Genomic DNA, 22,387 nt, shown 5'->3' with positions numbered 1-22,387 from the left:
ATCAGAATCTTGCCTCTACCCTTGTAGTGGGGTGGGAAATGCTTCCTCCCCTCAAAGGCTAATCCTTCTACCCATACTCTGAATCCCTGCCCCTCCTGCTTCCTCAATGGCCTTGCTTTGTCTTATCCCTCATTGCAGTATTTGGAACTTTTCCCTTTCTACTGACTCTTTTTCCCTGATGCAGGAATATTTTATTTCCTCCATCTTTTAAAAAAAAAAAATTTTTTTTTTAACATTTATTTATTTTTGAGACAGAGCATGAACGGGGGAGGGGCAGAGAGAGAGGGAGACACAGAATCGGAAACAGGCTCCAGGCTCTGAGCCATCAGCCCAGAGCCCGACGCGGGGCTCAAACTCACGGACCGCGAGATCGTGACCTGAGCTGAAGTCGGACGCTCAACCGACTGAGCCACCCAGGTGCCTCTCCTCCATCTTTTTTAAAACAGCCTCCCGTGATTCCTACACACCTCTTTGAACTACTGTTCCCTCTTTCCTTCCTGTGGGCAGAAACTTCTGGGGAGAGTAGCCTCCGTTCAGTCACACTTCCCTCCTCTCCTGAACCAGTTTTCTGGCTTCTGCCCCCCACGGCGGCAAGTGAAACTGCGAAGACCAAGGTCACCAGTGACTGCTCCGTTGCCAGACAGAGCACATGCTAGTCAATTCACGTTTTACTCAGCTTCGTTGTAGCTTTTGACATTGCTGACCACTCCCTCTTTAAAACTCTTCCCTACGACTTCTTTGCCCATGTTCTTTCTTGGTTTTGCTATCTCTCCAGAGATTGGCTCTCCCTTCTTCCTCCGCCCGTCTTCGTAGTTGTTGTTTCCCATAGCTGCATTACCGACCCTTTTCTCCCTCCACATGATCTTTCTTGGCAATACCATCCACTTCCCCGGCTTCAACTACCACTTTTAAACGGATGTCTCCCAAATATCTAGTTCATGGTCACAGCTCTCCTGAGGCAGAGACCTCATGTTCAGCTGCCTGTTGGACCTCTCCGCTTGCATGTGCCACAGCACCCTCAAACGAATATGAACAAAATGGAGCACCGTCTTTTTCCCGACATCTATTCCTTCCCTTTTGTTCCCTACCTTGGTAAATGGCCCCACATCTACCTGACTCCCCAAGTCGGAAACCCAGGAGTGGTTTTGGATTCCTCCTTCCTTACCTGAAATACCCAGCAGTTGAAATCTTACCGTCTCCCAAGTTTGCATGTGTTGCCTCTTGTCTCTGTCCCATCACCGCCTTCGTTGAAGTCCTCTGGCTCGATCACCGCAGTTCCCGCAAAGGCCTCCTGACTGGTCTCCCCGCCTTGGGTCTTACCTGGCTTTCCCTACGCACATGAATCCATTTTCTACATGACCACCCACCAGCATAATTTTCTAGGTTGCAAATCTGAGCATGTTATCCCCTTGCTATCAATCCCTCACTGGCGCTCTTTAACTCCCTGGATAAAAGTCCAAAGTTCCTAGCATGATACCCAAGGCCCTTGGTGATCTAGCCTTGGATCAAGCCCCCATGGATAACGATCTGTAACTTTTCCCCCTTCAAACCCTCCATCCTAATAACGAATTGTAGCTCCCAGAGAATGCAATTCTGCCTTTCTGCTTTGTTGTCTTTATCTGGCTGGCTCATCCTTCAAAACTCAGTTCAGGGGTTACCTCCGTCAGCATGTATATTCCTCATTATTCTCCCTCATCATTGGGTTGGGTGCCTGTCCTACCTGTTCCCACTGTCCACCTCTACTCATAACCCTTAATATATTGTACTGTTTTCCTGTATCCCCTCCAAAGCGGGGACTTAATTTTCTCTAACTTTGGTTCTTTTTTTTTTTTTTTTTAATTTTTTTTTTTCAACGTTTATTTATTATTTTTGGGAGAGAGACAGAGCATGAACGGGGGAGGGGCAGAGAGAGAGGGAGACACAGAATCGGAAGCAGGCTCCAGGCTCTGAGCCATCAGCCCAGAGCCCGACGCGGGGCTCGAACTCGCGGACCACGAGATCGTGACCTGGCTGAAGTCGGACGCTTAACCGACTGCGCCACCCAGGCGCCCCCTCTAACTTTGGTTCTTATTGCAGTGCCTTGGGCCTAATGGGTAGGCATTCAATAAATGTATGTTAGGTGAAAGAATGTTCCCAGCTGCCTAAATAGCTTGGATAATCGTTCAAGGACCAGTTTTAGTGTTGGAGAACATGCACAATTTGATGGACTCCTATCAAGTTTCTTGAAACCAAGAAATGAAGAGCAAATGACTTATTGCTTTAGTAAAGGCTGAAATCCAGCCCAATCACACATGAGGAAAAAAAAATACAATTTATGATCCATAGTTTAAAACTAACCAAATGCCACATGGGTAGGAGGAAAACTAAACTTTAATTTTTCCTGAAAAAGGCTTCTTAGTTTTCAAAATGACTCTCTTTTGTTCCTTGATCTGTCTTCCGGTAACAGCAGTGATTTGCAATAACTTTGGATCTCTGTGTTCATTTTCCTTAGACCACTCCAGCTCTCTGTAGGTTTTGCTACCTGAAGTTAAATTTAAGATGTATCAATTCCAATTTATCCATCCTCCCAATGTGTGAAGCATTAAACACAATCAGGCATCAATATTTATTAACACAAGACAAAGGAAACACATTCAATGAGTTAATAGAACACTGTCCAGCCAGATGTTAAATTTAAAAATGTATATCTAGTCTAATTTCAAATAAATAAAAAAACTTTATACATAATTACACAGTACTATAGTTTGAATTTGACACTGGTAAATACCTTGACAGAAAGTAAACAAAACATCATTTAGGACTAAAAAATTATTCTCATATCTTTACACTCTCTTCCTGTGGACAAATAACATGGCCCATCTACATATACCTAAACCGGAAATGTTATTATGAATGATAAAGAAAAGGCCTATTGTGTATCTGGAGTAGTGCAGCTTCTTGCTCCAAATACTCTTGCTTTTACATCAGAGCAGACAACGAAAACAACAACACTAAGGCATAGGTCATGTTGGAGTTTGAGGGTGAGGTGATAACTCCTCATTGCTTTAGTCTAAAAGATTGCTGCGTATTCAAGGAAAGTAATTTATTTGGCCAAGATATTGAGCACCATGCCTGGGGCAGAGACCTTAACAAAAAACCTAAGGCCTCAGGCCCTTTGTTGATTCAACAAAAGCATTAAGCAAGCACTGCTCAGGGACTAAAGACAGGAGAAACACTCGGATTACCAACAGACAGGCAATGGTCCCTAAACAGCCCGAGGCAGCACAACTTCAGGAGGAAAGGACTTGGTGGTTGTGGCGGTCTAGACCGGGGCCCTTTGTGAGGCAGGAAGTAAATAAAGGCTGTGGATTCACACTGATGCCCGCTGGCATGCCGGTCATTCCCAGGGTCTCACTGATGCAGGAGATGACATTTGTGCAGCTCTAAGAATCCCTTGGGCTTAGGAATTTTCCTGAGGCAGCCCCTTCCTGATCTACCTCAATTACTTCTGCTGAGAGGCAGAAAGAGGTTCAAAGGCTTTAAGATGAATGGATTTCTCTTAACTGGAATGGGGCCTTGCTATTAATCTAGTTTTCTTTTTCACAGGCGTAAACACCCAGACAGAATGTGTTCCAGAGTTTTGGCTAGGCTGTTTCTATCAATAATGGCCTTTTGGGTCTGTCCTAAGACCTTCTACCACAAAGGTTCTACTTAATGTGGAAAGAGCACAAGCATTGCGTCTTCAAGAGGGAGTTTTCTTATTCAAGTCTGTAACAGACCAGGCATTAAATCTGCAGATGACCCCACAAACACCTCTAGGCTAATGACTGGACTCTCTTCCCCTTCCAGAGGACACTTCACCACAATTACTAATGAAGTTCCCAAAGACACAGCTCAGCTTTCTTTCTTCCACTAGCATACTCTGGCTTTGAGGGATAGGCAAAAGATCAATAAAGCAGCCACTAGGCAGAGAGCAAAAACCAGAGATAAAGCAGAGGTCTGAGGAAGTACAAATCCAGATAATCAGATCCTAAGTAACTGGGAGTTGACCATACTCTGAGAGGAATGGAGTATCTTATTTGAAAGAATGAGTACAGATCACTTCTGTCCAATATCGTAGCCACTGGCCGCATGTGGCTACTGAGAAAACTGGAAGTATGGGTAGTCCGAATTGAAATGTGCTTAATACACACTGGGTTTCAAAGACTTAATAGGAAACAAAGAAAATAAAATATCTCACTTTTCATACTGATTCCACATGGAGATTATACTATTTTTGATATACCGGGTTACAAAAATAGATTAAAATCAATTTCGCTGGTTTCTTTTACTTTTTAAAACGTGATTACTAGAACATTTAAAATGACAGATGTGGCTCCCATTATAATTCTAGCAGACACCCACAGTTGTATAGTGACAATTTTCACAGCAACCCAAAGGATAATACTCTGCCTATTTTTCTCTTAGAACTTGTGGATTATGGAGATAGAACTCTTTAATCTTCAGAAATCCCCTGCTTTGTTTAGTGAGTTACTGAAAACTACTTTAGGTGAAAATTACTTTCCAAATAAGCGAGCTGTTTTTTTCCGCAAACCGAACCGTAGCTAGTCACTGGGCTTTCTTGTCCCAGCGTAAGTGCTTTTTTTTTGTACATCTTAGAACCTCTTCCGTCATGTGTAAACTAATTTCATCCAAAATGTCAAAAAAGAGATCTGGAACTGGAACATGCCTTGGGGTCTGCCCTCAGTGGAGAAAGAACTGGGAGGAAAAGAGGCTTGTGTAAAAGGGAGGCAAGAAAGTGGCTTTAAGCCACGAGACTGAGGGCAGGCCCTGGGAGTGCCACCATGGTGAAGGGTCTGGGCTTTGCATTATAAACCTTATTTTCAGGGTAATTACAAGTCTTAAAAATTGTTTAAAAACATATTTAGTTTACATGATGTTACAGTGGGGTAAATAATATGTATTATTAAAATAGTCTAAATAAATATTTACACAATAGACCAGAGTGGGTCAAAGAGAACCATTCTGATTTAACAAGTTAACTCTGTTCACTTGGAGCTTCTTTTTTTTTTTTTTTTAAATTCTTAAAAATATTTCTGTAAGAAAAAAATAATAAAATTCAACTATATTCAAATACATGAAGTATCAGACCAAAGAAAGGAAACCGAGCCAGAGGCCGAATTCAGTCCCATGCTCAGTCCACTTGGCCTGGGCACCACAGTTATTTCAAAAGAGTTTCTTGCACACATCAGACTTCCCCTATTTCAGCGTAAGCCTAGCTATCTTGGCAACCCGAATCAGTCAGTTTTGAGATGCGGAGTTATGTCGCCTTTTCGGTTTCACGTGACTGTCGATCCCAGTGCCTTCCCAGCCTGTCATTCTTGTTCCTAAAATCCCTGCCCTCATGAACTGGAAGAACAGAGGACACTTTTCAGTTTTCAGAAAAGAGAAGCTATATGTATAAACTGTAGACGCAGTTGACAATGGGCCTGGAAAAAGAGGAAATCCTAAATTCTTACATCGCCACTCGAAATTTGAAACACAGTTTCAACACTGGGGGCCACAGTGAGTTATTGTGGTTCCTTAGCATAGGGTGGGATCTAATGAAGCTTAGCCTTTTCATTAACATTTTGATTTTTAAACTGAGATTTTCAGCTTGTAGGAACAGGTTGAGTTCTTAAAAGCTTAAGCCGATTCTGGGAACGCAAGCTTTGAAAACAAACAGAGGCAGCTTTAGTTTATAAAACACATCAGCCGACAGAGACATAGTACAATGTGCAGCAAAACCTGTGATCGATTTGCACTTTTTAGTTACCTATTCAATTACACTGCATTAAGAGAACACTGAGATGCTCTCCAAGGAGAAATGTTTCTACTTCAGTTGTTAGGACTATACAAGCCAATGTGTCAGTTTTTTAGCTGAATTGTGTGTGTCTTCTTATTTACATGTTTAAAACACTGGTCAAAATGTTTTCCTGTCAAGAAGTATATATATATATAGAGCAACTCTCATATTCAGTGGGTTATATCTGATTTGCTTATGGGTCAGCGGAAAGTAAGCTGAGTATCCGTGTTAACAAAACCCGCAGAACGTCCAGCTACGGTAAAACAGCAGAATACAGTACAGAGCGGGGAGCTGTGGAACTCCGACTACCCCCTTCGTGTGAATTCATTAAACTCCCTTACAAAATTCTAAAACAGCATTAGATAAAAATACAAGTATTTACAACAGATGAAAAAAATGCAACATGCATGTAATTGCTTTAGTAACGTGCTGCTCACGCTATGTCAAAGCTCATGACTAATGGGCTGTTAACATTTTTTTCATTTGCTACCACACAACTGCCCTTGCCTGTGTGTCCTCTGACTGCGGAATCCCACAGGATGAGATGAAGGGTATAATGTAACCATCTCAGCTTATTTCACATCATTTGAAAGCTTGCTCCTAGCCGCCGGTCTTTGGTCCTTGTGGTTTTTCAGGACGGCCCCCTGCAAGCCCCACAAGGCGGGTTACATGTTATAAGCCACGTAGATGGGGTCTAACTGGTCAGCCAGGAAGCTGTCCCGGAGGTGCATCCTCTGCTTCTCTCCTCTGGAGTTGATGGGGATAACACCTGGGTCCACCACAACCACGACGCCAACGATGAGGTAATGCTCTTCCAGGACCACATTTGTCACTAAAGGAACCAGATCTAGGGCTTCCTGTTCAGAGCCACACAGTTCTACGACCACCACGAGCAAGTTGGTCCACGTGAACACGGCACTGAAATTCCAACGACATTCAGTTAACCTGTCAGTCCACTTACCAGTCATCTTTTATAGTACCTGCCCAAAACCTGTCCCCGTTTCCCTGAGGATTGCCTTCTCTCTTGGATCCAACCAGAAGGCTGGCAGCCATGTCTGTAATATATGGCCTTGCCCCTGTGATCACAGTAGATCAGCTGAGCCATCCACAATCTCTTGGGGGTTTGGAAATGAGATTGGAAGTTGGTCAGCTGGTCACGTGAACTGGCCACACGTGAAAGGTCTGCAGTAGCCAGGTGTCCAAAGAAGCATAGGGAATGGCTCTTCAGGGGGGAGAGAAAGAATGAAGTGGATGCCCACATGGCTCTAGAAAGCAAGAGGACAGTGATTCCTGATGGCCTTCCCTTCCTTTGTTTCTACCTTTCTTGAGACCCAGAGAGACTTTGAGGAACCTCTGAGGTAGCTAGGTATTCTTTCCATTAACTCTCTCTTTTGCTTAAGTTTTTGTCTTTTTGTTTTCTTTTTGCAGAGTTTCTGTTATTTACAACAGAAGAGTTTTGACTAAGATAATATTCTTAGGGCCAACAGGAAGGGAGTGGACCTGTCCTTATCTGAGTTTAAAGTGCCCCATACAGGTGTCTCTTCCATCATGCCATAAAAGTGCCATAAGGTAGAAAGTTGCCTTACATTGAGTGGGACAACTGGGTTAGGCTTGTGATATGCAGTGTTAAATGGCTTTAAAAAACAGATTCCATCATTAAAAAAAGGTACACAGCCTTTGGTTTCATTAAAAGTCAAAGGTCTAAAATTAGAGGTTAATCATGGCACCTCACTTCTCTGTATTATTCTTATAACTCACGGGCATTGTTCAGGTCTGGGGACAGACTCTGAGCAAAGTGAATGAAAATACTGACAAAGAAACATCTAGAAAGCATGAGCAACCATGAAAAGAACTGTGGCAATTTAGCATAGGTAAAAAACAAAAAACAAAAAACAACCAAGGAACGACATACTACATTAAAAATGTGGAAAAGGGCGCCTGGGTGGCTGTCTGTTAAGTGTCTGACTTTGGCTCAGGTTATGATCTCGCTGTGTGGGTTCGAGCCCCACATCGGGCTCTGTGCTGACAGCTCAGAGCTTGGAGCCTGCTTGGGATTCTGTGTCTCCCTCTCTCTCTCTCTCTCTGCCCCTCTCCCGCTCATGCTCTCATGCTCTGCCTCTCTCTCTCTCTCAAAAATAAACACTAAGAAAAAACTAAAAAACCTGAAAAAGAAACTGTAAAGATTCTGTATTATCAAGAATCCAGAATGAAAGCCAGGTAACAACTAAAGAGTTTTAATTTTAAGGAATTTCTAGTTAGTATGAGGCGGGATGATCCTTTATCAGGGAAAATGTGGGGGAAATTCCTACACTGAGAAGGAAGTTGGATGAAATAATAATGATGCTTTTCATCTGCTTATCATTTGACAATTTGTGAGGCACATTCTCATTTGATCTTCACCATAATTAGGAAACAGCAGAGAAAGTATTTTACATGAGAAAAGCTGCCTGGTGGGAGAGCTGGGCCTTCAAGCTGGGTCTTTTGAACTTGCAGTCATGGTTCTTTCCACCTTATCACACCCACTTTCTAGAGGCAGATGACCAGTTCGATCGCTTCCAAAGGTAAGAGTCTATCCGTAGAAAGGACTCAACCCCACGATGGTTCTATGGAGCCTGTCTCAGTGTCTCCACGGCCTCCTCTGCCACAGCAGATGGCACACCAAGACAGGAAAAGAATCGGTCCATTTATTTTCTTACTCCCTTAGGAGTTCTACGTCTGTAGGTGCTATTGGGTACAAAAGGCTGACTACTTAGATCAATTTAATGGACGCTACCGCTGAGGTGGGGAACCTATTCCGTGCAGGGGAATTTACCATTCGGCAATGCTCCTGTGGATCCGGGACACTGAGGTCTCAATATCGATCGGGTGGTATCGTAATCCTCTCAGCTCCAGCGTTTCGTCCAGAGCTCCCACCACATATAATGCATCATGACGCTCTGACAGAAAGAAAAAGAGAAATTTGGTTCATCAGACATAAGGAGTACGATGCAATGGTGGAGTTCAGGGCACAAGGTCAGACGGCCTGCCATGTCCCCTGACTCCACCGCTCACCAGCTGGGTTAACTTTGAGCAAATTACTGGAGTCTCCGGTCCTGTTTCCCCCTCTGTGAGACAGGGAGAACTCTAAATGGCTGCTGCGAGTATTAAATGAGATAGTCCATGTAAGGGAGTTCCCATGATGGCTGGTACATTGTAAGTGCTAAAAAAAAAAATTAGCCATTATTACTATTACTGCTGCTGCTGCTGCTGTTGCTGCTGCTGTTACCACTACTACGTCCCAGGAATTGTGCCCAGTGCTGGGAAGCAAAGTTGACAAAACACAATTCCTGCCCTGAAGACACTTACTGTCTAGTGGGGAAACAGACACACAACAAGTACTCCATTGTGATGTGGTGGGCCCGGTGCGGGCATAAGGTTTGAGGTGAGCAGAGGACACCCCCGCCGGAGCTCAGCTCAAGGCTTCCGAGAAAGAAAAGCCGAAACCAGGCTGAGCTTTTACGGATAAATAGGAATTAGCCAGTGACAGCTGGGAGAGCGGTGGGGTGGGGGTGGAGAAGATTTGAGAGGGTGAAGAAATGAGCACATGTTGTGATCCCCAGACATCTTCAAGGAGTCCAGGTAGAAGGAGCAGGATCACAGAATATGGAGAGACTAGTCCTGGTTATTAATAGGCTTGTAATCCAGCTGGAACTTGGAAGAAATCTTTTTTTTTAAAATTTTATGCACACACTGTAAGGCTACATGGTTTATGTCTATAGAAATTGCATTTTGAAGCAAGAGATGATTTTGCTAAGTCTACTGAATATAATATTTTCAGGAAAAGGTAACATTTCTGAAAAATTGAGCAAAACAAAGTGCTAGAAGCTGTTGGGGAGAGAAGGATGAGGAGGTCCAGCAGGGTTCCCATCATATGAGAAGAGCTCATAAAGACTTTGACTGCTCAAGGTCACAAAGCAAATGGCAGACAGAGGTAGGCTTCAAAGCCAAGGGACCTGGGGAGGGATAACTTCCTCTTGTCCACGAAACTTGGAAGAAACTGTGGCTGCTGGTCTCTATGGACCAGGCACAAGGAGCTTAGGAGAAAGGACTTGGCTCTAATTCAGGCCTGTAAAGTCCAGTGAGTTATTTGTATCAGTTCTTGAAATGCACGACACAGTTAGCGCTGGGCATTTCAACATGGCCATTAATGGCATCAGGAAAAAGAGCTGAAGGCAGGCAGCAGGGACGCCAAGACAATCAACTAAGGAGAGGGTAATGGGGGCTGCCTACACCAGAGCCTTGCCAAGCAGTCTGGTATCTAACGTGAGGTGCCGAAGGGACAGAGCGCTTCAGCAAGACGGCTCCTCCACATCAGGGATCAGGCTCGACTCGTCTGCTCCCAAAATGGGATGTGGGAGTAGAAGAGCTACAAGATGAAACACCTGTCCTAGGAGCTTGTGCAGGGGTAGGATCGGCTCCATAGGGGCCGAGGGTGCACGGTCTGCCAGGGGCACTCGGTCATCATCAGGCATATCTCCACGGCCGTCGGCCATGCTACCCCGTAGTTCAGAGATGCTGACGTGGTACCCTGGCGCCTGCATCCCAGGGACTCTTCAAATGAATATAAATTCATGTATGGGTTTAAGAATGGCAGAAGGGAATAATGAAACACACACACTCCACAACGGAAAGGCAGGCTGAGGAAGGCCAGCGGGAGACACTGGCTGAAACACAAAGCAGGCTGAAGGGCGAAGCGTTGCTGAGGAAGCTACCTCCAGTGGCTGCTGTGAGCTCGGTCCGGCGGACAAAACCAAGGTATCCTGTCCGAGCCCAGAGTGTCTGCGCAGCATCCCCAAAACTGAGGCGAGTGTTGAAATGATCGGCTTGAAGAGTCTCACTATCATAGATGGTGTAATAGCCACTGGCTGTGTGGGGACTGTTCACCCAAATCTACAACAAGAAAAAGGCATAGGTCACATTTCACCAGGAACATAGAACTGTCTCAATTCAATTCTCTTGGGACAGTTTTGTTTTTTTTTTTTTTCAATTCTCACTTTTATGTTAACAACAATAACACCACAACAAGAAAGGCAGCTGACACTTACCAAGTGTTTCCACTGTGCTAAACAGAGAGGTAAGTACTTTATATGCCTCATCCCCATCAATCATGACACACGTGACAATACAGTTACATACTATTATTATTCCTATTTTACAGATGAAAAAATGAGCTAAGGAACTCGCAGAGGATGCAGAAACTACGAGACTCCCATCCAAGCCTGTACACAGGCTGCAGCTACAGCTGCACAGGCCGTGCTCTTAACCACGATGCTACGCTGCCTCCCTGGCTGGCTCGTTTCTCAACCACGTCCAGAGCTCCACAAACGCAGTGGGGATCGTTTCTGCGCTTCTGAAACTCAGGTATAACACCCTCAGGAAAACACTACAGGGTATTTGAATTTACAATGTAAATATAGCAAGAGCTAAAAATGATAACACTAGTATTTCCTGAGAACCCGTTATGTGACAGGCACTGTTCCATGTGCATAACAGATGTAGGTATTCATGTATTTAACTGTCACACAATTTCATTAGGTAAGTGAGATAGGTGCAATTATTATTTATGGATGAGAGAACTGAGGCTCAGAGAGATTAAGTAGCTTGCTCAGTAGTTAGAAGCTGGTAACCGGCAAGCCCAGGCCATCTGGCTCCTGCACCTCCGACACTCCTCCCAGTAAACTACGGGATGCAACATCAGTGCCCCTCAGATATTTGAGGGAAGAAAAATTAAGTCTTTTACAAAATCTTTACAAAAAAGAGTCTTTATACTAATACAAAGATACATTTTAGAACAGAATATAAAATTTTAATGAATTTTAGGGGCACCTAGGTGGCTCAGTTGGTGAAGCATCTGACTTTGGTTTTGGCTCAGGTTATGATCTCACGGTTTGTGAGATGGAGCTCTGCACAAATAGCATGGAGTCTGCTGGGGATTCTCTCCTTCCCTCCCTCTCTCTGCCCCTCCTCCGCTCATGCTCCCTCACTCTCTCTCAAAATAAATAAACTTAAAAAAATTTCCATGAATTAAAAAAATTTAGTATTTGTGGCTCCTTTCAGTTCTACTACTTAATAGGTGAGAACAGATAGGATTTGTTCTATTTGGCAAATAGGATTTGCCATTTTCCTTTTCAGCTAAGGGAATGTCAGTGGAGAAATCTGGGAGTTGTTCTAATCTGGGTGCCTAAATCTTCTCTGCATCCTGGTCTCAACCTCCCTCTTTTTAGTCTCGAGCCTTATGGAGAAAGATGGAAACTCTTTAAAAGACGAAAATTCACAGTGGAGGAAAAGCTAAATTCACAGTTTCACTGACTTCTCGAATATGAACCCTAAAGTCTTTACTGCTGACTTTTCAGAGTAAAGATAAAAATGACACATACCTCTCCAAGGTGAGAGTCTCCTACAGGCCCTTTGGTCTCAGGATTAACAATAACCACTTTCACTCCAGGTAAAATCTGAGAATCAAAGGGAAAACACAAAGACTAAATCAAATCTAGTGATCCCTAGGAAATGCAGTCACCCCCCCACCCCTCTTCTAGTGAGGTGAGGGAGTGCACAAAGACAGGGGCTAATTGATGTGATGCTCCCTGGACTGTCCTCAGTGGAGACTAGAGATACAGTAAGATTCATCCTCAGAAATAAACCAGGGAACCAACCAGTCTACCTTCTCTTCAAAGGGTTGAGAAATTGCGGCCAGAACCATAAGACTAAGGATCTGTACTCATGTGACTGCTCCTTCTCATGATCTATTCTGTTCACTGGTGTGACTGCAGTAAAACCCCTGAAAGCAGAAAGGGCAGCAGGGAGGGACTGTCCAAGAGGCTTGGCTCTGATCTACAGTGAAAGCCAGTTAGAGGAACCTGAAGAATAAGAGAGGACGGTGGCAGCGTAGCAGGAGAATGGATCCTGACCCTGGGATCATGAGAGACATCACACGCTTGGGATCTCCCTCAGGAGAGAAAAGGAAGAACAGGTGTTGGCTGTGAGAATGGCTCACAGCTTCTCTGGTTACCCATATTCTGTCCCTTAAACCTCCTTTTTCATCGTGGGTTTCTAGAGTATGAGGTTAGTTGAGAAGTGCTACAGTGATTATCTGGTCTCATACACCTAAGACCTCAAGGAAGGAAGAGAACAGATAGTTTGCGCGGGTCTGGGCCAGGCACTGTGCAAAAGCTTCTGAGGCTCCCAACCACTAGCTGAGGCAGATGGAGATCTGACAAGATGGTAAGATCAACCCAACTCCACTCCAAAGAGGTTAAATGGAAGAGAGAAACTGGAGTGAGCACCTCATGGGCTTGATCCGCTGCTTGATAGGTTATGCAGGATTCCTTTCTTTCTTTATAATTTCCCCCTCTGCCTTTCAGAATTACTAGAAGGAATTCTGAGGCATCATCGCTATGTCTTCAAAAGGGTGAGAAACTTGATAGCTTAGGCTGATGTCTGATCACCCTTAGTAAACTGTTCAGAACTGCTCCAGACTTAATGCTGTGTCCCTTCAAAATTCCTATGTTGGGTTGCATGTAATCTACCCAGATCCTCAATGTGATGGTATTAGGAGCTGCAGCCTTCCATCATGTGTGATAATACAGCAACAAGACGGCCACCTATCAACCAAAAGTCCCTCACCAGAATTTGATGGTGCCTTGATCCTGGACTTCCCACTCCCCAGAACTGTGAGAAGTTTCTGTTATTTATATGCCACCCAGTCTATGGTATTCTGTGACAGTGGCCCAAATGGACTAAGACAATAACTGTGTCCCTCCTTGAACATTTTAAAGCATCATTCTAATCTAAGAAATCTTATCCCCATAGACACTCACTCTATATATCTGTAATCTCTTCGTCATTTTGATTTCTCTCTCAATTTTAAATACATGTATGTCTTCCCTGATCTTCAACCACACCTCACTACTCCCCCCTATTTTTCTCCTCGTAACATTGACAAAAATAGAGTTGCCTCTTGTTCATCTCTCCACCTTGAATATAACGAACAGTGAATTTCACTAATTTGTCAGGTAAGAATAACACGTCAGTTGGATTAAAAAAAATCCGTGGATGAACACAAGGGAAGGGAAGCAAAAATAATATAAAAACAGGGAGGGGGACAAAACATAGGAGACTCTTAAATATGGAGAACAAACAGAGGGTTGCTGGAGGGGTTGTGGGAGGGGGGATGGGCTAAATGGGTAAGGGGCACTAAGGAACCTACTCCTGAAATCATTGTTGCACTGTATGCTAACTAACTTGGATGTAAATTAAGAAACAAAAAAATCTGTGGAAATTAAGAAAGTTCGAACCTAGAATTCTTCGTATCTATGTACCCATACGAATTTCAAAGTCTTAGTGGAGTTAAAATTATTGAATCATCTCCAGATTTCAATTAAGTTTTTCCCCAAGTACTAATCTATTATATAGCTTCAGTGTTCTTTAAAATGAACCACTTCCCCGGGAGACCACTTTCCAGTGGTTAACAGAACAAATTACCTTTCCAGACTCTGAGAGGAGTAAACTCTGAGGGGCACCCCTTTCCACAAGACGAACCCTGTAGAAGAACAATATTTAATTTATAGATATGTATGTGTATATATATATCTATCTTTAAAAAAATGGCTGTCCTACGTCTACTACAGCTATATATTCTATATACTGCCCTCCTGAGACCTCTATTTTGTCTCTCCTTATGCTAGAACAGTTTCTCAAATTCAGTATTAACATTTTGGGTCAGAGAATGTTCGACTATAATTTTTTGTGAGGGGCTATCTATCTTGTGCATTACAGGATGGTTAGCAACATCCCAGGCCTCTACCCACTAGATGTCAGTAGCAACTCCCTTGTTGTGAACCCAAACCGTCTACATTGTCAAATGTCCTCTGGAGGGCAAAACCTCCCCAGGCTGAGGAACACTGCACTACAGAGATGATCTACCTGTGCAGGCTGGGTCAGGGTCACGGGGACATCAGTGAACACAGCCAAAGTCAGTGGGACCTGGGAAAAATGTCCCAGAGCCCTTTAGGACTCCGTGGGATAGAGCTAAAAGCCTATAAGCTGATGAGGAAGAAGGCTTTTATTCCCGGGGTTTGGATAAAGTGTTGTTTCAAAAACTCTACTCTGCCTCATTTATCTTGTCTGTTCCACCTTTTATTTTTAAACTCCCAGAGGAAAGAGTCTATCCATTTTGGTTCATATCAAATATTACAAAACATTTTTACACAGACAGGAACGAAGTGTTAACATTTAAATATTAACGAACAGCGCAACAACCGTGATAAAACTTTCTCCTTACAAATATACATCTTAATCAGGTATTAATAAAAACTAATTCCTTCCCTCTTCCCAACCCTCCCTGGAAGATACAAACAAAAGGAATGAGGGAAAAGTGCTGGCTTTCTTGAGGCTCAGAATTTTTTATGCCTAGGAGCTCCAATAGAGGGGCGCCTGGGTGGCTCAGTCAGTTGGGTGTCTGACTCTTGGTTTCAGCTCAGGTTATGATCTCACAGTGAGTTTGAGCCCCGCATTGGGTTCTGCGCTGACAGTGTGCAGCCCGCTTAGGATTCTCTCTCATTCTCTCTCTCTCTCTCTCTTGCTCCCCTCCTCTCTTTCCCCCTCTCCCACTTGAGCTGTCTCTGTCTCTCTCAAAATAGATAAGTAAATGAACTTAAAAAAAAAAAGCGCTCAAATAGGGAGTAAACATAATAAATATACTGTACCTGTCATGTCTCAATGATTTCAGATCTACATATACAGTAGTTGGATCAGGCCCTGAGGTTCCCTAAAGAAAAATAAACCAATGTATTGTTCACTTAAAATTTAAATGAATTGATTTCCATATTTCACATTCTCAAATCAAGAAACAGATCATTTAGCCATTTACATGAAAAATCCAAACTCTATTTTGAAAGCTCACCCTCTCTTCAACCAGATGAGGTGGGTTTGCAGTCAAAACCTGAAAGAGGCTCATGGCCTCGTGTTTCTCTCCCTCCCTCCCCTGAGAGAGTAAGCCAGGGGCCCGGTCACAAGGGCTAGAACAGCCCTGAAAGGTTAGCAGGCTGAGGAGGATCCTCATCCCTGGACTCCAGGCAGAGATGACACAGGCCAGCATCATGGGATTCTCAAAACTAACACTGGCCCAAGTGGACAGTGATGGGGCTCCATCATGATCAGGCTACTTGAAAGTCACTTGCCTGTGGTCACAGAAGCCCTGAAAGCACCCACCCCAGTATGCCATCTTCCTTTACTCTCACTCTTGTTCATGCCTATATTTACCATATTAGCCTCCAAGCTACATAAAATCAGACTTAGTTCTTTTGTGTTATTTACCCACCAAGAGTAACATGGCAAAGTTGCCATCTGGCTGGAGAAAAGAATACAGGTTTATTTGTGCTTCCTTTGTTTAAAAAAAAAAAAAAAAAAAAAGGAGGAGACAGAAAAACAGAAGGTAAGGTATTAATAAAACTCAAATAAGACTCAAAAATCTTCTTGATTCATCATCATGTACCATTAAACTACTAGAGTAAACATTTATATTGGTGCTCAATTGCTGGGCATGGCTCCAAGAGTGTGCACCTAGTAACTCATTGATTCATTGATTCTACAGAATGATCCCCGTGAAGAACAATACTATCATCTTCATCCTACAGGTAAGCAAATGAGGCAGAGTGCAATCCGAACGATAAGCTTGCAGTCCCAGAGCAGGTAAGTGTAACTGGGCTCACGCCAGGCTGTCTGGCTTTGAAGCCTCTGCTGTGGGGCACCACACACTTCTCCTCCATTTGTTATCAAGGAAGATTTCATGAAAGTCACCTGTAAACATATCGCTACATTGACTCTTGATCCAAAAGTGGTGCTGACAGCCCGAGGGGACAGACCAATGTCTTTGAAGAGCTTGGAGAAGGACTGCTGGAGGGCAATGCGGGGCCGCTCCTCGGCCACAACCACACACGTTCGGATGCAGGAGAGGTTGATTCCTCTGGTCTGTAAGATGCCAATGGCATAGGAACTCAAGTTAGTAGGATCAAGAAAATAACTGAATAGGTAGGGCCATTGCTCTATCTCTTTGGTCAGGAAAACTCAAGGAACTGTGTCTTCTCACCTCAAGACACCCAGAGAAAAGACAAAAATTTTTAGAAACGCCAAGGCATTCCACTAAAATCACTACCCACTGGTAAATCTGTTCATTCTCTAATTCTTTCTGCTTTTATCTAAGAATCTTAGGTTCTTCAGCAATTCATTTTTATACCTCCCCATTTCTGTGCTTTAGATGTCTATTTCAAAATGGAGAGGTGGTACTGAGAGAAAAAGAAATCTAGCACACTGGAGATCAAATCTTACCTCTCTCTCTCTTTTTTAATGTTTATTTTTGAGAGACAGAGTGTGAACGGGGGAGGGACAGAGAGAGAGGAGACATAGAATCCGAAGCAGGCTCCAGGCTGTCAGCATAGAGCCCGATGCAGGGCTCGAACTCATGAACCATGAAATCATGACTTGAGCCGAAGTCGGATGCTTAACCGCCTGAGCCACCCAGGCGCCCCAAATCTTATCTCTTTTTTTTCCTTCCTAGGGTCATAATTCTTTATTAAATAAAAGTCAGTGTTTTTGAACTCTCTCTTATGCTGGTCAGATGTATCATCCCTGGATACAAACATAAACGAGTTGACCCTTATCTTTGGGGCAGTCTCCAATCTCTAATATTCTGAGGTTGCAAATTCTTTTGGAAAAAGTCCTATTGGAGGTCCCAGTTGTCTTTCACCTTTACATGAAGTCATTTTCACTCGGCTTCCCGACTCGTTTCACCTTCTTCTCCATAAAGGAAGAGTAAGATTCAACTTTGAAAGAGTGCATTACATTAGAAAAGGGAAGAAATAAACTTCCTGAGGTTTACAAAATATTGACTGGCTAGCAAATAACAGGCAGATATGCCTGTTAACCCCAGGTATCATCATGACTGGCCCATTTCTATAAAACCTCCCTGGACTGGCTACTTGGAGTTGCTTCTTACCTTTAGCACCTCCACTTGGTTTCCAAGCCCTTTGGTGCAGAGCTCCATTACTGAATAGGAGCAGAAAGTGTCCCTTATTTTGTATTGGTTGACAGTGGAGAGCCAGAGGAAAAGGTTGTTTTCTAACTCCATAGGAGGAATTAAGATGGACTGGTGACCTGAATAGACACTGCAATGAAAAAAGGCAGCAGCTGACATTATCAATTCATCCTAGATATCTCGATGTTTTAGAACACCATCCACTCAACAAATATTTCCTGAGCAGGAAGGGCAGTGTAGGGTCATATTAGACATAAAGGTTGAAGAGTCAACCTTGTTCCTGTCCACCTCACAAGACACAATAACTAAAATAAAGCAGACTGTGGCATGGACAGTAACTGAGATGTGAAGATCATAAAACAAAGAGCAAGTCATTCAAATCAGGAAAGCTGGGGCAGGGGATGTTTCGCTGAGTAGGCATCACTTGAGCTGGGGCCTAAAGAATGACCAAGAATCTGACAGTGGCTGGAGGAAATGGGGGTGATGGTGAGAACATTCCAGGCAGAGGAACAGCATATGCAAAGGAAAAGAAGCACAGATGTATATGGTGTGTTTAAAGTCATCAGAAATAGCATCCTGGTATGAAATCCTATAGCATAGGATGCATGAGGGAGTGGTGCGAAGTCTGGCCAGAAGGGTTGGGGCCAAACTGTAAAAAAGTATAATTATTGTATGAAGGAGTTGAGACTTTACCCAGCAGGCAGTCGCTGCAGCTTTAAGCTGGGGCAAAATTAGCACCATGGAGAGAGACTGGAGACACAGACACTGATGACAGAGACAGTTACAACAAGTGAGAGATGATGAGGGCTTGAATCCCGACAGTGCAGCCAGGATAAAAAGAAAGGAATGACAGAGTCACATATTATATGTATAATCTACTGCCATGAATCCTCAACTTCTTAAACCTGTGTATAGATCCGAATCCCGAGGAGCCCAAGAATCCTGTATTTATAAAATACAGGAAATTGTGGTTGCTACCTCTGGAGATCTAAGTTAGTAAGTCTGGAGAAGGCCCATTAACTTGCCTTTTTAAAGACCCCTATGTGATTCTTATGTACACATAGGTTTAAGAACAACTGAGCCACAAAGGACTGGACACTTAATTGGAAGTGAGACATACAGTTGAAGACAATGCCCACGTTCCTAGTGGGCATTATCTAGGTGCCCCTAAGGTGAATGGTCCCATCCTAACAAAGATGAGGACACACAAGAACGCCAAGTTGCAGGTGTCTGTGAAGCATTCATGGAGATGTCCACCGGGGAGATGAAAATGCAGGGCTGAGGTACGGTTCCCTGGGAGGAGTGGGGATCTGCTATTCCATAAGACACAATCTGGCCAGGACAGGCATGCCACTTTCCAGCCACACGCTGTCATCCAATCTCATTATATTCCTTCCTGCCAAACCTAGGGGGTGCGTTCTGGCTGTCAAAGCATGACATATTTCACCCAAGTGTCACCCTTCTACTTGGCTCTGCTTCTAAAATGAGGATTACAGGATGGAGCAGAGAGCAAGTAATAAGATCACTGACATACAAAAGTATGAGGCATAAAACTAACAGACAAGAAAGAAAGGGAGTATAAACAAAACTAAATGAACTTTGGAGATCCTATTTAGGTGTACACATTCTGGAAACATCAGCATTTCATTGAAACATTACCAAATTAAGGGAGCAGAAGGAAGGATGAGATGGTTATAGCCCCAAAGACATCCCCACTCAGTCCTTCTTTGCTCTTCCATTCCTACCTGCAGAGACACCAGAGTGCAAAGCCAAGTCCACAGTAAGGGTCAAGGCAGATGGCGATCTGCCGAGAAGAATACAACTCACACTGGAGCTTGACGGCTCTACAAAGAGCATTGACTGCAGAGTGGGACATCTGGAAAGTAGGGAACATGGAACAGGATGGAACTGGCATCCCACAGGCAGAAAAACTCTCTAATGACAGTTTTGAAAAATTTTAATTTCCCCCAAACCCCTCCAAATGATGTACATTTTTCATTGTTTCAAAAAGCCTATCTAAGTCTAACATATTCTTGTTCCTTAGTCAATACCGAGTTCTATGAAATACGAATCTATGGCTTCATACTGGCTTTAACTGTGACTCTTATTATCTATTAGCTTCTAGGCCAGGTTTAGAACACTTCGTAACATAAATTCCTCGGGATAACTTATTCCGGAAGAGCCAGTGCTTTTATTTAAATATAGCAGGGACCTTTGATCCTCCGCCTACTGGTCTCTGGTCTCTGGAGGCCAGTTGGCCTCCACATCTGAAGTCCCTGTGGCAGTGGTCATCTCTATTTTTGCAGCCCTGGCATTTTACCAGCAGCCAGACAGTGAGTGAGTACATATTCAGACTACTTTACCTTCACTCCTGTAAGCATGCCGGTTGTGGACACACTAAAATCAAGATATGCCAACATCTCAGGAGTGGGTGGTTTATACAGCTGAGGTAACCTTTTCCTGGGTAAGTCATCTGCAATGAAAAGAAAAAAAAACTGATGTCAATCAGACCCACTGGAAAGTGAGTATCATTGCTCTTCAACTGGCTTTCTACAGCTCTGCTACGGACAAATACAGCTTCTGGGATCTGCTAAGGCTTTGGCTTCTCGTATTTAACTGAACAGTTCATGTATGTCACTCCTAGAGGTGGGTTGAGGTTGAGGACACCAGTAGGTAATATAAACAAGCAAATCTACATCAGGTAAATGTATTTACTAGAAGGCAAGTGAGGAGTAATGTAACACGGCGGTAGAATACACGAACCAAGAAAGCAGGTCACTGGTGTTCAAATCCCAGCTCTGCCATTTACCACCAACGTGACCTTGGAGTTATTTAACCTCTTTGTGTCTGTTTCTTTATCTCTAAAATGGGAATGATACCTACCCTCATAGCAACTGTTAGGAAGTAAATTCACATAAAGTACTTCTAAAACAACTCAAAAAGCTTTAAAAGCCTTAGTTGTTAATCATGCTGTTTCCAATTTAAAGTTCATTATTTACAGATTAGTACACGCTACATTAATCATGGACTGCTTTAAAAGTTGCGTTTTTTTTCCCCCAAGTTAACATGGTAGATTTTTAAGGGTAACCTAGAATTAGGGAATTATCTTCCTTTGCTCATTTATTTATATACCTCTCCCTTGCTCACAAATTTGCTTTCTACAGCGTGTCAAAACCAAGGATGTCAAGGATGTCAAGGATGTCTCTGGCCCCAACCATACCTCTTTAATGGTTCCTGTGGCTTTCTGGATCAAGAAACAATGGACTCTGACTTTTAAATCTCTGTATCGTTGGACACCCATCTCTAGTCAAACCAAAGACTTTATCTATCACCTTCAGCCCACTTTTGTATAGGGTAGGGTCACTCATGTTCCTAAAGAAACCTTCCTGTTGTCTGTATCAGCCCACAGCTCAAGTCTTCCTAAAATGTGACTGAGTCCAATAACCATAGGAGATCTTTTTGCATCATGAACATCAGCACAGGCCATTTGTGTTATATATTGTATACAACTGTGCTTATGTCCTTAAGTAACAAATGCAAAAAACTCTAGGTCAGCATCTGGCACACAATAACCACAAATACATGCCATTCCTGCATTTAAACCCACATAAATGTTCCTGAGATGGATACCATGTGGTACGTACCAAAAACAGGTAGAGAGGAGACTTCTGGGTAAGAGGCTGGGAATGGAGCCAAATAGACGGGGTTTGAATTTTAGTTCTGCTCTTTAACCTCCCTATACTTCAGTTTTCCTATCTGTACAATAAATGAAACTTACACCTATCTAATAGGGTTGGTGTAAGGATAAAACAAGGTAATGTATGTTAGATGACTGACACATCCAGGGCTCAATAAAAGATGTTATTATGATTATGTGCAAGGTGCTTTACGTAAGTTATGTCATTTAATATCTACAACTCCATGAAGTGGTTATCACGACTCCCACTTGACAGTTCTGCCCAAGTTAGTGGGGATACGCAGAGAGTAACAGAGTATCAGGATTTAAATATCACCCACTCGACTCCAGAGCACACTCTCCTCTTCCCTCTACCGTCATTCTCCAGATATCGCCATGTCTTATCCCCACCTGCTTTTTTAGCACGAATGCCATCTAAAATTCATGCGCTTCATGGTTTTTAAAGCACTTTCATGTTATGTTGCACTGGATATTTTCAACAAATATGTGAGTCAGGTAAGGGTAGGTGGCATTTTAGGAAAGGGTAATCTCAGACAAGGTTATACAGAAAATAAGTACTGAGGCTCGAACTAGAACCAGGCCTTCTGACTCCTAGTCCAATGCTGTTTTAACTGTGTCACACCTGGAAGGCAAGGATCAGATCGTCTCAAGACTTTAAATGGCCTTACATGTGTACAGAGCTATAGTCTGCATAAAAACCTAACCACCGTTTGAGGATGTCAAGAGTAAGAGCGAGACACTTTCTGTCTCAAGAGCTCTTAGCATATTGTGATCTGCATCTTTGAGTCTGGTTGTT

General features: G+C 43.3%; 1 protein-coding gene across 7 annotated transcripts in view; it reads right to left on the bottom strand.

Moving 5' to 3' along the window:
* Positions 1-2,591: 2,591 nt before the first annotated feature.
* DIP2B (disco interacting protein 2 homolog B) overlaps positions 2,592-22,387 on the bottom strand; it is a 236,312-nt gene continuing 216,516 nt past the window's right edge. For all 7 annotated transcript variants that reach the window (XM_045465121.1, XM_045465120.1, XM_045465123.1 and 4 more), the window contains 10 exons: positions 20,258-20,367; positions 19,640-19,770; positions 17,856-18,024; positions 16,661-16,831; positions 15,568-15,629; positions 14,345-14,402; positions 12,241-12,315; positions 10,576-10,753; positions 8,637-8,760; positions 2,592-6,742 (listed from right to left, as the gene is read on the bottom strand). In XM_045465121.1, the coding sequence (XP_045321077.1) occupies positions 6,490-6,742; positions 8,637-8,760; positions 10,576-10,753; positions 12,241-12,315; positions 14,345-14,402; positions 15,568-15,629; positions 16,661-16,831; positions 17,856-18,024; positions 19,640-19,770; positions 20,258-20,367 (1,331 nt within the window). In that variant the 3' untranslated portion in view covers positions 2,592-6,489. The remainder of the gene's footprint in view (positions 6,743-8,636; positions 8,761-10,575; positions 10,754-12,240; positions 12,316-14,344; positions 14,403-15,567; positions 15,630-16,660; positions 16,832-17,855; positions 18,025-19,639; positions 19,771-20,257; positions 20,368-22,387) is intronic.

Source organism: Leopardus geoffroyi, chromosome B4 (genome assembly GCF_018350155.1).
Source record: "Leopardus geoffroyi isolate Oge1 chromosome B4, O.geoffroyi_Oge1_pat1.0, whole genome shotgun sequence".
NCBI classification, from domain to species: domain Eukaryota; kingdom Metazoa; phylum Chordata; class Mammalia; order Carnivora; family Felidae; genus Leopardus; species Leopardus geoffroyi.
This window is presented reverse-complemented; position numbering and strand designations above follow the sequence as displayed.